The sequence below is a fragment of the Bos indicus genome, chromosome 8, assembly GCF_029378745.1.
Source record: "Bos indicus isolate NIAB-ARS_2022 breed Sahiwal x Tharparkar chromosome 8, NIAB-ARS_B.indTharparkar_mat_pri_1.0, whole genome shotgun sequence".
NCBI classification, from domain to species: domain Eukaryota; kingdom Metazoa; phylum Chordata; class Mammalia; order Artiodactyla; family Bovidae; genus Bos; species Bos indicus.
In genome coordinates this window covers 105,465,759-105,480,879 of record NC_091767.1, presented here as the reverse complement: position 1 = coordinate 105,480,879, position 15,121 = coordinate 105,465,759, and the positions used below count along the sequence as shown (strand labels likewise).

Genomic DNA, 15,121 nt, shown 5'->3' with positions numbered 1-15,121 from the left:
TGATAACCACGTGAGGGTGAGGAACACATTGACTCTGTGTGGCTGGGAGTGAGTGTCTGCACAGATAACCCTCTGCTCCAGACACCCCTGGTGATCGTCCCATAAATCACACTGGCCACGAGAAAGGACATCCAATTCCCTGGGCTTTTCATCGTGGTCAATTAAGGAATCCACCCAAGAGGTCAGTAGCACTGCCCTCCACTGAGGTCAGACTCCATGCACGCCCAGCTCCCCAGAAAGCTGTGGGCCTGTGATGAATGTATCTGTCCAGACGCCTGGTCTCTCCCAGGCCACCCCCTGGCATCAGACCCCAGTTTGTCTCCCTTCACTTGGCGAGCTAGCCTATCACCATGTAAAGAATATTTTGAAAAAGCTGTTTCTCCTTATTTTGGAGGCAACTGAAATGCCATGGAAAGAACTCGGGCTTTGGAGGAGTGGTCTCAGGATTTGGGCATGTTCTATCATTGCTTTGAGTCTCAATTTCCTCATCTGTTCAAGGCTATTGAGAGGATAAGAGATCACATCTCTAGAGAGCTGGGTACAGTGCTGACCCACGGCCGGTATTGTGAATGATCAGCATCACACATGTTTTAAGATTACCAACAAAGGCAGCCATACTGGGTCACTGCTTCCCTAAATTGGAAGTGGATTTTCATACCTCCCTCCCTTTGCCATGTTGATCCCTTCTGTCTGGAATGCCACTTCTTGCCCAACTAGCTCTGGCAAATCCCTGTGTAAGCAGACCTTCCTCTAGGAGCCTTCTGTGTCCCTGGAGGCATCAGTCAATGTTTCTGTCCTCCAGTGTAATCCCACACACCCACCCAACATTGCTTTGCTGACATCTGTGCCCTGAATTCTCTTCTCGAGAGGACAGGGTCTGGTCTCATTCCTCTTCATTTCCCCAGTGCCTCGCGCTGAGAGAGGTGCCCATTATCCCAGAAGGACACAAGCTCCAAGTTCTGGGGAGGATGCGCCACCCCCCTTCCCCCCATGCATAGCTCACCACCCACGCCCATCGTACCTATGGCATAGCCCTCAGGGCACTGCAGCTTGAGATTGCTGTTGAGCTGGTCTGGGGCCGAGCACTCGCCTTGCATCTCCTGGCAGATGTGGAAGGAGCCGCTCCAGGTGCCATCTTTCCGGCAGTGGATGACGTTGTTCCCGCGGCCCTGCATGCCACAGAGACACAGTCAGGACCAAGAGAGACCCCACCCTCTGCACAAGAAGCCTCCCAATGTTTCTGCTCTGCAGCGCCCCGAAAGTGTTCCAAAACAAGTTCTTCACCATGGTGGAAACCCAACCGGCCTCCAGTAGAGTCACTGCAATGTCACCATTTTACAGATGGGGACACTGAGGACTCAGTGGGGGAAGAAACTTGCTCAAAGCATTTTGGAGAGTTTAACACCCAGGTTTCCTACATCTGAGTAGTGTTCTTTCAGAGAGTCCAATCAGAGGAACTCGTTTGGCTTGTTTTTTGTAACTGAGAACGTAGGGGACCACGTGTACCCCGATGTGTACAGTGAGTAAGCATGGATCTTGGAGCCATTTGTCAGGAGGCGGTCACACACCAAGGCTCAGAGGCTAAAGGATCTGCCTGCAATGCAGAAGACCTAGGTTTCATCCCTGCGTCAGGAAGATCCCCTGGAGAAAGGAATGGCTACCCAATCCAGTGTTCTTGCCTGGAATATCCCATGAACAGAAGAGCCTGGCAGGCTAGAGTTCATGGGGTCACAAAGAGTCGGACACGACTGAGCGACTATCACTTTTCACTTTCACCCCAGGCATACTCCAAAGCTTGCTTCATCTCAATGGACGAGAAAAAATCCCAGGCCCAGCCCCCCAAGTAGCTTTCTCTTCCAGGGCCTCCCTTCCCCTCCCTCCCTCCTTCCTTCCTTCCTTCCTTCCACTCCATTCCATTCCAGCAATAATGGCACCAAGAGGGTGGTGTGAGGATGCTTCTATACGCTCCCTCCCTCCAAGTCTTTACAATAGGCAATATCCCATCTCTCAATCTTCTGCAAAGCCATGGGCAAACGAGCCACTTTCCACTAACATTCCAACAGAAGGTCAGCTTTGCTGAAATTTCAGAACCATCCCCCAATCCAAAGCCCATTCCTTAGCGTCCATTCTAGGCGTAGCTCTGTCGGGTCCAGTTGTGAAGTAAGCCGGCTCCCTGCTCCCCACAGCACCATCGCCAGCCCTGAGCGTCGTCCACTGCCTGCATTCTCAAATGCCCCACGTAGGGTTTCACCTGGCCAGGCTGCTTCTGCATGTGTTGCACCTTTGTCTGCTCTGTCCCCTGCCCCTGCCCCCTTGTCCAAACACAGGCACAGAACTTTCTGGCAGAAGCATCCTGTCCTAATGCCAAGCCCAGGCCTGCACACTGCACTAGCCGAAGGTCTCTGACACCCGCTGCCTCTCTATCATCTGTTCCCTCCTAAATGGTACCCTCTTGGGTCACCCCTGCACCCCTGGGGGCCTTCCACAGTACTCAACAGGTCCCAGCCACTTAACAGGCCCATTCACACATCACCCAATAGGTATTTTTGTTCATTCAGGAACAAAAGATGGAGTGAGTAAGTACAGAGATGTGGAATGAATTTGTTTAAAAAGAAGAGAAATGCATGGATGAGGAAATAAATGAGTAAATGAAGAAATGAATGAATACGTGAATAAATGAACAAGTGTGTGCATGAGAAAACAAACTCTTGGAAAGGGCTGACGCAGGCTGAAGCTGCCCTGTCTGAGAAAACAGCTGTAAGGAGCTGGGATTTAGAGAGAAAGGGGCCCCTCTCTGGGCCTCACGTGGGCCAGCATGAGGAGGATCTGGTGGCGGTGGAAACCTCTGTGGCCACGGAGAAGGGTGGCCCATCCCGCGCCCACAGCTGTGGGGTGATTGCTGAGTCCACCCAGAGGTTCCGTGTGAGCGCGGGGAAAGTTTAGGCAACTTCCTATGGCTTCAGAGAACCCCGACTCTCCCTCCCAGAACCCCAGGCCCCGTGATTCTGCTGGGCCCTCAGGGGAGTAGGAAATTGACCCCAATTTCCTTGAGCCTTGGCCTATGGTGCACTTGGCCTCCAGCCCCTGAAGGGCTGCAGACCTCAGCACTGCGTGGGCCAGAGCTGGCTGGGAGCTGGGTTTGCAACAGAGAATGTATTAGGACCGGCTGGAATCTGCGTAGGGAATTTCATGCCGGGGAGGCGCCACTACAGAAAAGGGAAGCATAAAGGCACTCTGGTCTTGCTGCCTCTGGTCTCTCTCCCTCCTGCCCAGCTCATCTGGCACTTTCTGCTGCTGACTGAAGCAGCGTCACAAAGGATACAGTCCTTCTGATAAGATAGCTTGCACTTTCAAACCAGGCTTGCTGGAGGGCCACCAGCCAGGGCTTCTACAGTGGGACCCAGATGACACGCCAGCCCCTTCTCTTGCTCTGCACACATCCTTCCTTTGAGTCTGTGGTCACCTGTCTCTCCCGCATACTTCTTTTGATTCCCACCCCCACACCTTTGGCCCTCTGTACCTTCTACATGGCAGACTTCCCAGAGCCTCTCTGGATTTCATGTCCTCCTTTGGGAAAAGATTTTTGTGCACTTAGGGCTACCTATCACCTGGGTGCAGGAGAAGGCAATGGCACCCCACTCCACTACTCTTGCCTGGAAAATCCCATGGATGGAGGAGCCTGGTAGGCTGCAGTCCATGGGGTCGCTAAGAGTCGGACACGACTGAGCGACTTCAGTTTCACTTTTCACTTTTATGCATTGGAGAAGGAAATAGCAACCCACTCCAGTCTTCTTGCCTGGAGAATCCCAGGGACAGAGGAGCCTGGTAGGAGGTCGTCTATGGGGTCGCACAGAGTCGGACACAACTGAAGTGACTTAGCAGCAGCAGCAGCAGCATCACCTGGGTGCAGATGCTTGGAGCAGAGCCATGCTGCTGAGCCCAGTGTGACCATAGAAGGCCTGACATGCAGGATCCAATCTGGGAAGACCGGAGGCCAGGGGACCCACTGTGCATCTCTGAATGCACAGTGCTACATGCTAGGGTGAAGTTTACCACCAGAGGGCTGAGCATCTCTTAGCAAAGCATCTTGTCTCTCTGTGCCTGTGTCTCCATCTGCAAAAAAAGCATACTATATGGGGCTGCCCTGGTGGCTCTGTGGTAAAGAATCTGCCTGCCAATGCAGGAGACACGGGTTTGGTTCCTGATCCAGGAAGATCCCACATGCCATGGAGCAACTGAGCCCATGCACCACAAGTAGGGAGCCTGTGCTCTAGAGCCCTTGGGTTGCAATTACTGAAGCCCAAGTGCCCTAGAGTCCATGCTCTGCAACAAGAGAAGCCGCTGTGCTGGGAACCATGCACCGCAACTGGAGGGTGCCCCCACCTCGCTGCAACTGGAGAAAAGCCCATGCAATGGCAAAAGTCATGCACAGCCCCAAATAAATAAATAAACACAAATGCAAAAGAAGCGTACTATGCTTTCTCAACTCTAACTACACAGGTCCCCAAAAAGCCACAAGCATATAATACAGTGTCAAACATCTACTACGTGCCAGTGTTTTACACGCAGTTAAAAATGCTTTTACCAGTGCAGTTAGTGTGGAAATCATGTCCTTTTTATAGATTTGAAAACTGAGGCTCAGCTAGGAAGTGAAAAGGTGAGTTTTTAAATGATGCTGGTGTGATGGTTAAGAGTCTGGACTTCAGTCAGACTTCCCAGGTTCCAATTCCATCTCTGCACCCTTCCCACTGTGCAGACTTGGGGAAGTTCCTTAACTTCTCTATGCTTTGGTTTCCTGTTAAATGAGCCTGGAATTCACTGCCTGAAAAAGTCATCATGGGGATCAGTGAGTTAGGCTATGTGAAGCATTTATAGCTTAACACACAGATCAGGCCCTCTAAGGGTTAGCTGAGCTCTTAACCACTCTCTTGCACTGCCTCAAAGGGAACTTTAACATCAGCCCAAGCATTACCCACATTTGAGAAATGGCAGCTGCCAGAACAGGGAGGCGGCCGGGCCGGAGCCAGGCTTTTCCCTGTAAACCTCTGTGCTTTCCTACAGTACAGGGGAGTGGAATCGGGAAGGAGAGGCTGGGAGACGCGCAGAGAGGGAGACCCAGACCTCTAGTTAGCAGAAATGGAAGTAAGACAGTGGCGGAGAGAATATGACATCAACAGAGCAATTCAGCTCAGTTGTTCAGTCGTGTCTGACTCTTTGTGACCCCACGGACGGCAGCACACCAGGCTTCCATGTCCTTCACCATCTCCCGGACTTTGCTCAGATTCATGTCCACTGAGTGGGTGATGCCATCCAACCATCTACACAGTGAACCACAAGATACAGAGATCTGCTAACAGCAATCTCAGTTCTGCCTGGACTTCCTCCTAGTTGTATAAAGTGGGCAAGACACCTTAACTCCCTGAACCACACCTTCCTCACCTGCAAAATGGGACAGTGATGCCAGACACTGTGGGGCTTAAATGTCTGTACAAAGCACTTAACCCAGCCTGGCGTAGAGTACATGCTCAATAAATCACAGCTGTTGTTTATTATCTGCCTCTGTGTCTGGTCAATGGCCTCACATGCATTTTGTTTCCTCCCAGTGAGATACAGGGGTGACGTGTAGCCATGCAGCTGCAGGAGTAAGGCTGGGCAGAAAATGTCGTTTGTGCAATGACTTGGCTAGGGGATCTGACTCTGCTACCAACTTGCTGTGTGACCTTGGGTATGATGCTTCTCCTCTCTGAGCTTCAGTGATCCTACCTATCAAATAAGCAGATTGCAATGGGAAAACCCTGAGGTCCAGCCCATCTCTAATATCGTATGGGCTTGGGACTTCCTCTAGGAAGCCCTGCATCCTTGGGCAAGCATGTGATGATCCTGAACCTAGAAGCTGCCCCGCTTGGGAAGGCATTATACGTATGGGAGGGGTGTCCAGGTTGCGCACCGCACAATTCCACAGGCCCACCCTACTTCCACTGCCTCAGTTAATCCTCACAAATAAACTAAGAGGAAGCCAGAATTACTTCCCCTCCCCCACTTTATGCCTGAGGAAACTGAAGCTTAAAGAGTTAAATAACTTGCCCAAGTCCTCCAGCTAGTAAGTGGTAAAGCCAAGATTCAAACACAGAGTCTGGATCCAGCATCACAGTGGCTCCCTAGGAATGGATGAAGTTGAGGTTTGATTTGTTCATTTGCTTTTAGTGTCAGTGGGAAGGAGTATGTGAGCCTCCCCTACAACAGCCCCTGTCCTCCCTTGCCAGGATCTGGAGCTTGTTTGGAAAGCAAAGAATTCCCGCTCCATATACATGCTGTTCGATTCAAGATACTCTGCGCGGTACATTTCGACTGTGTTTACAGGCAGCGAGAGGGGATCTGAGGTGAATACTAGATTTGGCTCCCAGGCCCCCGGTCTGAGGGTAGAGGAAATTCATTTGCAGTACAAACTAGAAACGTCAATTGTATTAGGAGCCCATTTGGCACGCGCTCCCTCATTCCTTAGCCGGCAAGCAATACCCTGCTCCTTAGCGTCTGGCCTCCCCGGCAGTTGCCAAACAGGACCGCTTGAGTCGTCTGATAAATTTACATTTTCCTCTCCTTTAAATACAAACTGGCCATGAAAGGTACTTGGCAGGCCCCAGGCAGACTGGGTTTCAGTTTGATAACATGACCACGGCCAGAATAGTATTTGGCTCAGCAGTTCGGGTAACTGTTAGCAACAGTTTTATGTAAGGGAGTGAGAGGGAAGTTGATCGGCTGCGTGAGGCCGTGGTAATCTCTGGCCTTTGCTTGTTCCAGCCCCAGCTTCTGCCTCCCTGGCAGCTGAGGAAGGGAAGGACCCGGGTACACAGACAGGAGTCCTGAGCATGCCTCCCCTACAGGGCTTGCCTCCTGGACTCGGTCTGCCCACTGTCCACAGTTGGGGGACCAGGTTCCGATTCTGATTCAGCTGACACCAGCTGCGTCACCTTGGATGGCTGAGTGAGTGTCCCAGCTGGAAAATGAGGAGAGCAGCCTGAATGTCCACGGCAGGAGTCAGGCCCTGTCACTTCCCGAGCACCTACTAGGCGCTTGGCACTATCCCCAGTGCTGACAACACAGGGAAGATGAAAGCTGTGGTCAGGGATCTCAAAACCTAGTGGAACTGAAAGTAAAGTCACTCAGTCCGATTCTTTGCAACCCCTTGGACTGTAGCTCACCAGGCTCCTCCGTCCATGGAATTTTCCAGGCAAGAGTACCGGAGTGGGTTGCCATTTCCTTCTCCAGGGGATCTCCCCGACCCAGGGATTGAACCCAAGTCTCCCACATTGCAAGCAGATGCTTTACCGTCTGAGCCACCTGGGAAGCCCCAAAATCTAGTGGGGGAGCGTGAAATGAATTACAATGCAGCGTGGCCAGTGCTGTGAGGGAGGGGCACTGGGCCCACAGTGGGAGGGGCAGGAAAAGGTTCCTGGAAGAAGGGGTGCCTGGGCTGAATGGTGAAGGACACTTAGGCTGGAAAAGGTGACAGCTCCTTTCACAGAGAACATGCAGGTGAAGGGGGAGATCTGTCTTACTGTGATGGGGGAGGTAAGCTGAATGCACAGGTGAGACTTACTCTAAGGGAGATGGGGTTACTGATTCACAAAAGACTTTGAGCAGGGGAACTGTCATGATCACACGTGTGCTCTCAACAGGCCACTCTGGCTGTGATGTGGAGAGTCTGCCGGAGAGGCAAGGAGAAGGCAGGGGGGCGGTCGGGAAGCTGCATGCGGGCCAGGAGGGTGATGCTGCTGGCCTGAGTTAGGCCGGTGGCCTTGGAGACAGGTAAGGGCAGTTCAGGAGTTCGGAATGGGCAGAAGTCAGAGGCTAACTGCACGTGGGAATGGGAGTAAAAGGAGCTGACAATGCTGCTCCGACTGTGTCTAGTATTTGGTTTTTCCAGTGGTCGTGAATGGATGTGAGAGCTGGACCATAAAGAAAGCTGAGCGCTGAAGAGTTGATGCTTTTGAACTGTGGTGTTGGAGGAGACTCTTGAGAGCCCCTTGGACTGCAAGGAGATCCAACCAGACTGCTAAAGGAGATCAGTTCTGGGTGTTCATTGGAAGGACTGATGCTGAAGCTGAAACTCCAATCCTTTGGCCACCTCATGTGAAGAGCTGACTCATTTGAAAAGACCCTGATGCTGGGAAAGATTGAAGGCAGGAGGAGAATGGGATGATAGAAGATGAGATGGTTGGATAGCACCACTGACTCTCAATGGACATGAGTTTGGGTAAACTCAGGGAGTTGGTGATGGACAGGGAGGCCTGGCATGCTTCAGTTCATGGGGTTGCAAAGAGTCGGACACAACTGAGCTACCGAACTGAACTGAACTGAACTGAATACCCACTAAGCACTGACAAGAGGGAGATCCTTGCACTGGGGCCCAGTTGGCTGAACTCTGGCCTCACCTGAGTAAAGATCCTTGCCCACCTGTGTGTCATGGGGCTTGAGGCATCCACCCTAAATGGTGGGTTCTCTCAGGACTGGAGCTCCCTGTGGATCTAAGTCTTCCCTGGAGCCAGCTGGTTCCTCATTCTCTTTCCCATTCTTGATTCCCTACTTGTCTTAGTGGGTGGAGGTGGGTGTGTGTAAGGATTAAGGAAATGCCATTCACAGAACTGCCTCAGCAGGGCTGCTGGGAGTGCTGAACTCAGTTACACGTGGACTGAGATAGAATTCAGTCCCCTCCATCTCCTACCATCCTTCTTCAGTAGTCTCAAAACTGTACATCTGGTCTAAATATGGCTCCCTTTCTCCAAATGCTTGAGGAGCTACTGATGTCTCCAGATCATGGAAATCGTGATTCTACATATTTCAGAGCAATGTAAGTGGCGATGGTGGTAAAAAGTCAACAAAACAGCCTCGGTCACTCCTTACCTTGGATCAAGTTCAGACATTGGGATTTCACTTATGATTTCTCTCATAAGGTTCCTGATACTGAAATTTGTTTTCAAAGCTAAGAATCGCTGAACCAGTAATATGCAGTGTGATGGGTAGGACCACGAGGTTCAGAGAGATTACAAAGAAAGATGGTGAGAACTCAGCTCCTAAACTTCTGCATGGGTGATACTGCTATTACACAATTGTGGCATCCGCAGGGAGTCTCCTGGAGGATGTGGTTCTTAAATCCTGGCTGGTGGTTAGTAAACAGAGGGGAAAGGGGTCTAAGTGTTGACCCCAAATTCAAGGAGCCTCACCTGGGTGGCATCGCTGTCTTCACAGTTGATCCTGCACTCGCTGTTGAACTGGAAGCCATTGGTGCACTGGTACAGCCCGTGGAATTTTGGTGGAGGAGGGTCACACGTCACAGGAACACAAGCTCCCTCCTGCCAGCTGCCATCCTGGGTACACTGGGTCTTGAAGGCCCGTCTTTGAGGAAGAGATAAAAGTAGAGACATCTCAAGGACCCAATGGCTGCAGCCACGCTCTTCCCACGGTCTCTGGAGCCAGCTGGCCTCACACATACCTTTCTGATTCCTGAGTCCCTGCTCATCCTATTGCATGGCGGAGGGAGTGAGGAGGGGTTAAGGTAAACGTTCACAGAACTCTTTTCTCAGGGCCAAGCAAGAGTTTCATGTGGACTGAAATAAAATCAAGCCCTGCTGGCCCGTTTCCGCCCACTTCCTTCCAGGGGCGCTGACGGGGGCTGACGCGGGGATGGTATGGATACCCACCACTTGCTGTGCACCAGGCACCCTGCACGCACTCCACACACACATCCTCATTCATCCTTCACAACCATCTCACCCAGTGACTGCTATCATCCTCCCCATCGTATTGCTCAACGGTAGAGGCCCAGAGAAGTCACACAGTCAGCAAGCAGCTGATGACAATGTCCCTCCAGATTCCCAGGGAAGAGCACGGGATGAATGGTGGGCAGAGCAGGGAGCACTTCCTTCTAACTAGACAGACCTGGCTCTCCCTGTCCCCCGGCCAGCTCCAGCCGCCGGGAGCTTGCCTCTGCGGCCGCACTTACTTCTTTGACTTCCGGGAGGAGCCGGGCACGTGGTATCCAGGTCTGCACTTGTACTTGCAGAAGGAGCCCACCTTGTGCTTGTTCTCACGGCACCGGGCCGTCTGGAGGTCTGCGTTGGGCACCGGGGGCGGAGCCAGGCACATGAGCTCACACAGGGCCTCCGGGAAGGACCACAGCCCATCCTCCATGCAGGTCAGGAGGCTGTTGTTGCCTGTAGGACACAGGCAGGCAGGGTTAGTGGAGGCGGGAGGTGGGGAGGCTCTGATAGACCAGCTCATCCACGGCTGCCTGGACTCAAGTCAACTTGAAGAACCAGACACTTGCACATGTGATTCCAGACCCTTCCACCTTCAGCTGAGGAGTCTAGGGAGAAGAAAGAGCTGCCACAAAATAAAAAAAAAGAAAAAAAAAAAAAGGGAGACACAATTTGGGGAGTGATGTACCCCATGTCTACAGTGAATCCAATTCAAGGCTCCTGACTTCGGATTCTGAAACCTCTTATATTGCATAGACAAGAGACCTTCACGATCCTTGTCAACTACAAATGGGCACTTGCCACGAGTATTTGCCAGCGACTGAACAACAAGGGCATTTGCCACCTGCCTGAGCAGAGATTGAACCCTGTGCTGTTGCAGCTGCCAACCTGACCTTCAGCACCCACTGAGGGGGACTCAGGGAGGAGGGTGAGGCACTCTGTGCTCCAAGGAAACTGGTGGAACAGGTCTTTAGATAGTTAGATATTTTCAGGAGCTGATTTCATGATCCCAATCCTTGGATCTCTTCATATCTAGTAAATCACTAAAGCCCTTCATGATGACATCAGTTCCTCATGACTAACAGAAAACCTTTTCTAAAGTAAGAACTTGATTACACTGAACTCCCCCTTCACCAAAATCTTATATATTAACCTTCCCCACTGCCTCTTTGGAGCAGTCCCTCAGAGCTCTCTGAAGCACTGCCTCCTGGGCTGCCTTCCTCATTTTGCCCCAGAAATAAAACTTAACTCGCAACTCTCACTTTGCACATCTTTTTAGTCCACACTTCATCCTCCCTGCTTTGCATCTGGGCCCAGAGATGAAGAAACTTGCTTTCCAGTAATTGGCAGAGTAAGTTTCCCTGATAGCTCAGCTGGTAAAGATTCCGCCTGCAGTGCAGGAGAGCCTGGTTTGATTCCTGATCAGGAAGTTCCCCTGGAGAAGGGATAGGCTACCCACTCCAGTATTCTTGGGCTTCCCTCGTGGCTCAGTTGGTAAAGAATTTGCCTGCAATGCAGGAGACCTGGGTTCGATCCTTGGGTAGGGAAGATCCCCTGCAGGAGGGCATGGCAACCCACTCTAGTATTCTGGCCTGGAGAATTCTCATGAACAGAAGAGCCTAGTGGGCCACAGACCATGGGGTTGCAAAGAGTCGGACACAGCTGAGCAACTAAGCATGCAAGGTCCTATCAGAATCGACTAGGCGCTCTGATTTCAGGGTGCTGTGTGACCTTCAGGTGCCACTCCCTCGCTGGGCCCCGCATCCCTGAATTTGTCTGAGTCCCCCTTATGCCTGGAAGTGGTAGCCTCGTGGTATCTGGAGGCTGGATTTTCTTCTCAGGCCCCAGTATTTAGTGAAGCTTTGCCAAAGCAGCTGAGAGATGAGCACTTCTCCGCAGCCCATGCTAGCTCTAGGAGACATACTGACTGCCACGGGGAAGCTGGCCTGATGGGAAATGTCACAAGTAAAAGTGAAACACGGAGAGGCAGGCTTTTCTCTGACGGGTCGTATGTTATTGACACACACAGCCTGCCCAGAATCTCCCCAAGACAACTGGAGATGGACCTGAAACTTGGGGCTCCCAACCAAACTTTCCTCTTCCCAGTTATTCCTGACAGGTGTTGACAACCAGGGCTGGACACACGTGGGAGGCTCAGGGATTAGGAATTGGAGGGGTGATCAGGGTGAGACTGACATTTACCGATCAGTTACAACCGACTGAGCACTTCTGCTACGTGATCTCATTTATCCTCACACAGTACTCTTAGTAGGGCGACAACTTGTATTTGAAAGCAGAGATTTAGAAAGGCAAGTGACTTGCCCAAGTTCTCTGGTTAATAAAAGACAAGAGTTTAAAGCTGGTTTTGTGTAACTACAAAGACGGCTGTGGTTTTTAGTGGAAAGTTGGCTATACCTGCTTAGCAGAGACTCTGTTTTCTGTTCTGAGACAGCCAAACCCCAAATCTCCTATCTAGAGAAAGAAAGCAATTGCTCCTGCCTTTCAGGGTGATGAGAAGATGAAATGAAACATGTGGATGGGTAGTGTTCAGGAAAATGCTACCAGTTTCCTTGATGCTCTTCCCTCCCTCCCATCTTTCCTTCTCTCTCCTTCATCTCCCCCTCCTCCGAATCCCTGTCTTTAGCAGCAGCTCTGAAAGGATCACAGGAGTTGCATGAGAACCTCCATTCATTCGGGGCTTCCCAGGTGATGCTAGTGGTAAAGAACCCACCTTCCAATGCAGGAGATGTAAGAGATGTGGGTTCGATCCCTGGGTTGGGAAGATGCCCTAGAGGAGAGCATGGCAACCCACTCCAGTATTCTTGCCTGGAGAATCACCATGGACAGAGGAGCCTGGTGGACTACAGTCCATAGGGTTGCAAAGAGTCAGACATGACTGAAGTGACTTAGGACACACACACTCTATTCATTCAACAAGCATCTATTTAGTGCTTACTATGTGCCAGCTACTCTTGCCTATGTCGAGACATGGCAATGAACAAAACAAACCCCAAACCCTGCCCTCTTGGAGGTTATATTTTAGTGGGATACGGAGAAGTTACCTTTTTAAAAAAGCAAACTATTTGGTGTGTAGAAGGTGGAAAGAACTATGGAGAGAAATAAAACAGGAAAAAGAAGAAAGAAGAGAGCATATGTAGGCTCCTCTGCTCTTCTTTCCCTGCTCACTTGCCTCTTCCTCCTCCCATATCTGTGTGAGTCACTTGAGGAGCCCAAGACAACTTAGGGTCTGTAAGCCATAAAGAGGCCACCACGTGACAAACTGGGGCACTGTACACCACAGATATCTCTACATCGAGTAGAAAGAATAAAGCGTGTGGAAGAGGGACTCATTTGGTTTCTACAGAAGCAGAGACGGCTCCAGCACACCAAAGATTGTAAATTGCATTATTGTTATTATTTTTGTGTGTGTGGTCTTGTGATGAAGGCCGTGTTGGAGTGCCTGTGTTTAGCAAGAGCTTAGCGGGGACTGGGAGCCACAAAAGATAAGGGGAGCATACCCTCTCTAAATTTCCCAGGAAGGATAAAACGCCTCTGGACAAGGGTCGAGATGCTTCACAAGTACACCCTATCAGCTATGCAAACCCTAGACTGTGAAGTGGACGTTGTGGTTCTCTGGTGGTGAGCTAACAGAAAAATCATAAAAGGTTAATCAAGAGAGAAAACGCAGACTAGAAATGTACATTCTTTGAGAGGGTAAATAGGAGTTAGCTGAGCACTGCGGTCAGAAGAACAATGCTAACACAAGAACTGGCGATTCAGGACCATGGACATGCCCCACACCACGGCAGACCCTCAAGTGTGCAGAATCAGCATTTCCAGGCCCTAGCTGAGCTGTGGCCCCCACCCTGCAGCCTCCATGCGGCTCTGAGGAAAGCAGGGTAGGACGCAGCTGTCCATGTCCTTCCCTCGTGCCCTTGGCCCTGACCTCTATACGCTGAAGGACGCCTACTGCACCTGCAGCTGTTTCCTGCTGGAGGTCTTTCGCTCTGATCAGGGGTGTTTGGTCCGCACGCAGGGCAGGCTCACAGTGCTGAGGTGTCAGTGCTCATAGAAGCAGAGCCCAAACCAGTGAAGGGGCTGGTGCATTAACACAACAACTGCCCCAGTTACAGGAACTCAGAGGAATAATCCCGCCCCGTCTCCCATGCTTTCCCAGAGGGACTGAGTCCAGCTGTCCCCAGGGGTAGTGGCTTAGAGAAGCCCTGATGCTTCTGTCACATCCACACCTTCCTCTGTTTCTTGGGGGAACATGACTCTGCACATGCGGTGAAGGCATTTCTGAGCCTGGAGCCCCCGGCTGAGGGTAAGAATGCTGAGGGCAGGGACTAGGCTTCAGAGAGTGATGTGTCACTGAACTGTTGTTTGTTCATCTTTTAAAGTCAAGGAAACAAATCTTGCTCAGACTGTCTACAAATGTGGCTAAGGAAATTTCAATCTCCACTGAGTATTAAAATGATTACAAATGTACTAACAAAAGAAATATATCTACTTTTATTATTTGGCTATAAAGAGTGCCCAGAAGATCACATTTCTTTGAGAATACCTTTAAGACTGAAACTAACCTAGAGTAGAATCAAAGGAGGGAAATGACACGAGATCTAGGTCTGTTTTCTTAATGCCTTGTCGACTGAGCTGGCATCGCCCACATCCTAAGGGCTGGGACTGCAACTTGTTCATTCTTTTATTCCCAGAACCTACCCTAGTGCCAAGCATACCTGCATGTCGTGTCTGACTCTGTGTGACCCCATGGACAGCAGCCCACCAGGCTCCTCTGTTCATGGGATTCCCCAGGGAAGAATACTAGAGTGGGTTGCCACTTCCTTCTCCAGCCAAGCATACAGGAAGTCCTAAATTTCCATTTGTTGAATGCATACTGCTGTTGTTTAGCCACTCAGTGGTATCCGACTCTGTGACTCCATGGTCTATAGCCCCACAGGCTCCTCTGTCCAAGGGGATTTCTAGGTGAGAACACTGAAGCAGGTTGCCATTTCCTTCTCCATGGGATCTTCCCAACCCAGGGATTGAACCTGCATCTCCTTCAAGTCTCCTGCAATGTAGGCAGATTCTTTACCACTGAGCTACCGTGACCTTGAACAAGTCACCTGACTTCTCTGGCCCTAGACCAAAGCCATCTTTAAGTTCTTATCCAGTTCTAATATTTTAGGATGTGGAGGGATATTGGCCACAGAATTAAGAAAGTAAAAACACAGCTAGCTGGACTGGGATAAGGACAAATCACATTTGTAGAGTCCACGAGGTAGGTATAGGAAGAATGACTGGCCCCATCTCCCTGATCCTTCTAGTCACCCAATTTGTCCTTAATCTCATTTTGCAGGTGGGAACAC

General features: G+C 50.9%; 1 protein-coding gene across 1 annotated transcript in view; it reads right to left on the bottom strand.

Annotated features, from left to right (window-relative positions):
- PAPPA (pappalysin 1) overlaps positions 1–15,121 on the bottom strand; it is a 267,860-nt gene that overhangs the window by 45,576 nt on the left and 207,163 nt on the right. The window contains exons 16-18 of the mRNA XM_070795369.1: positions 10,001–10,211; positions 9,222–9,393; positions 1,022–1,169 (exon numbers count right to left, since the gene is read on the bottom strand). Of these exons, the coding sequence (XP_070651470.1) occupies positions 1,022–1,169; positions 9,222–9,393; positions 10,001–10,211 (531 nt within the window). The remainder of the gene's footprint in view (positions 1–1,021; positions 1,170–9,221; positions 9,394–10,000; positions 10,212–15,121) is intronic.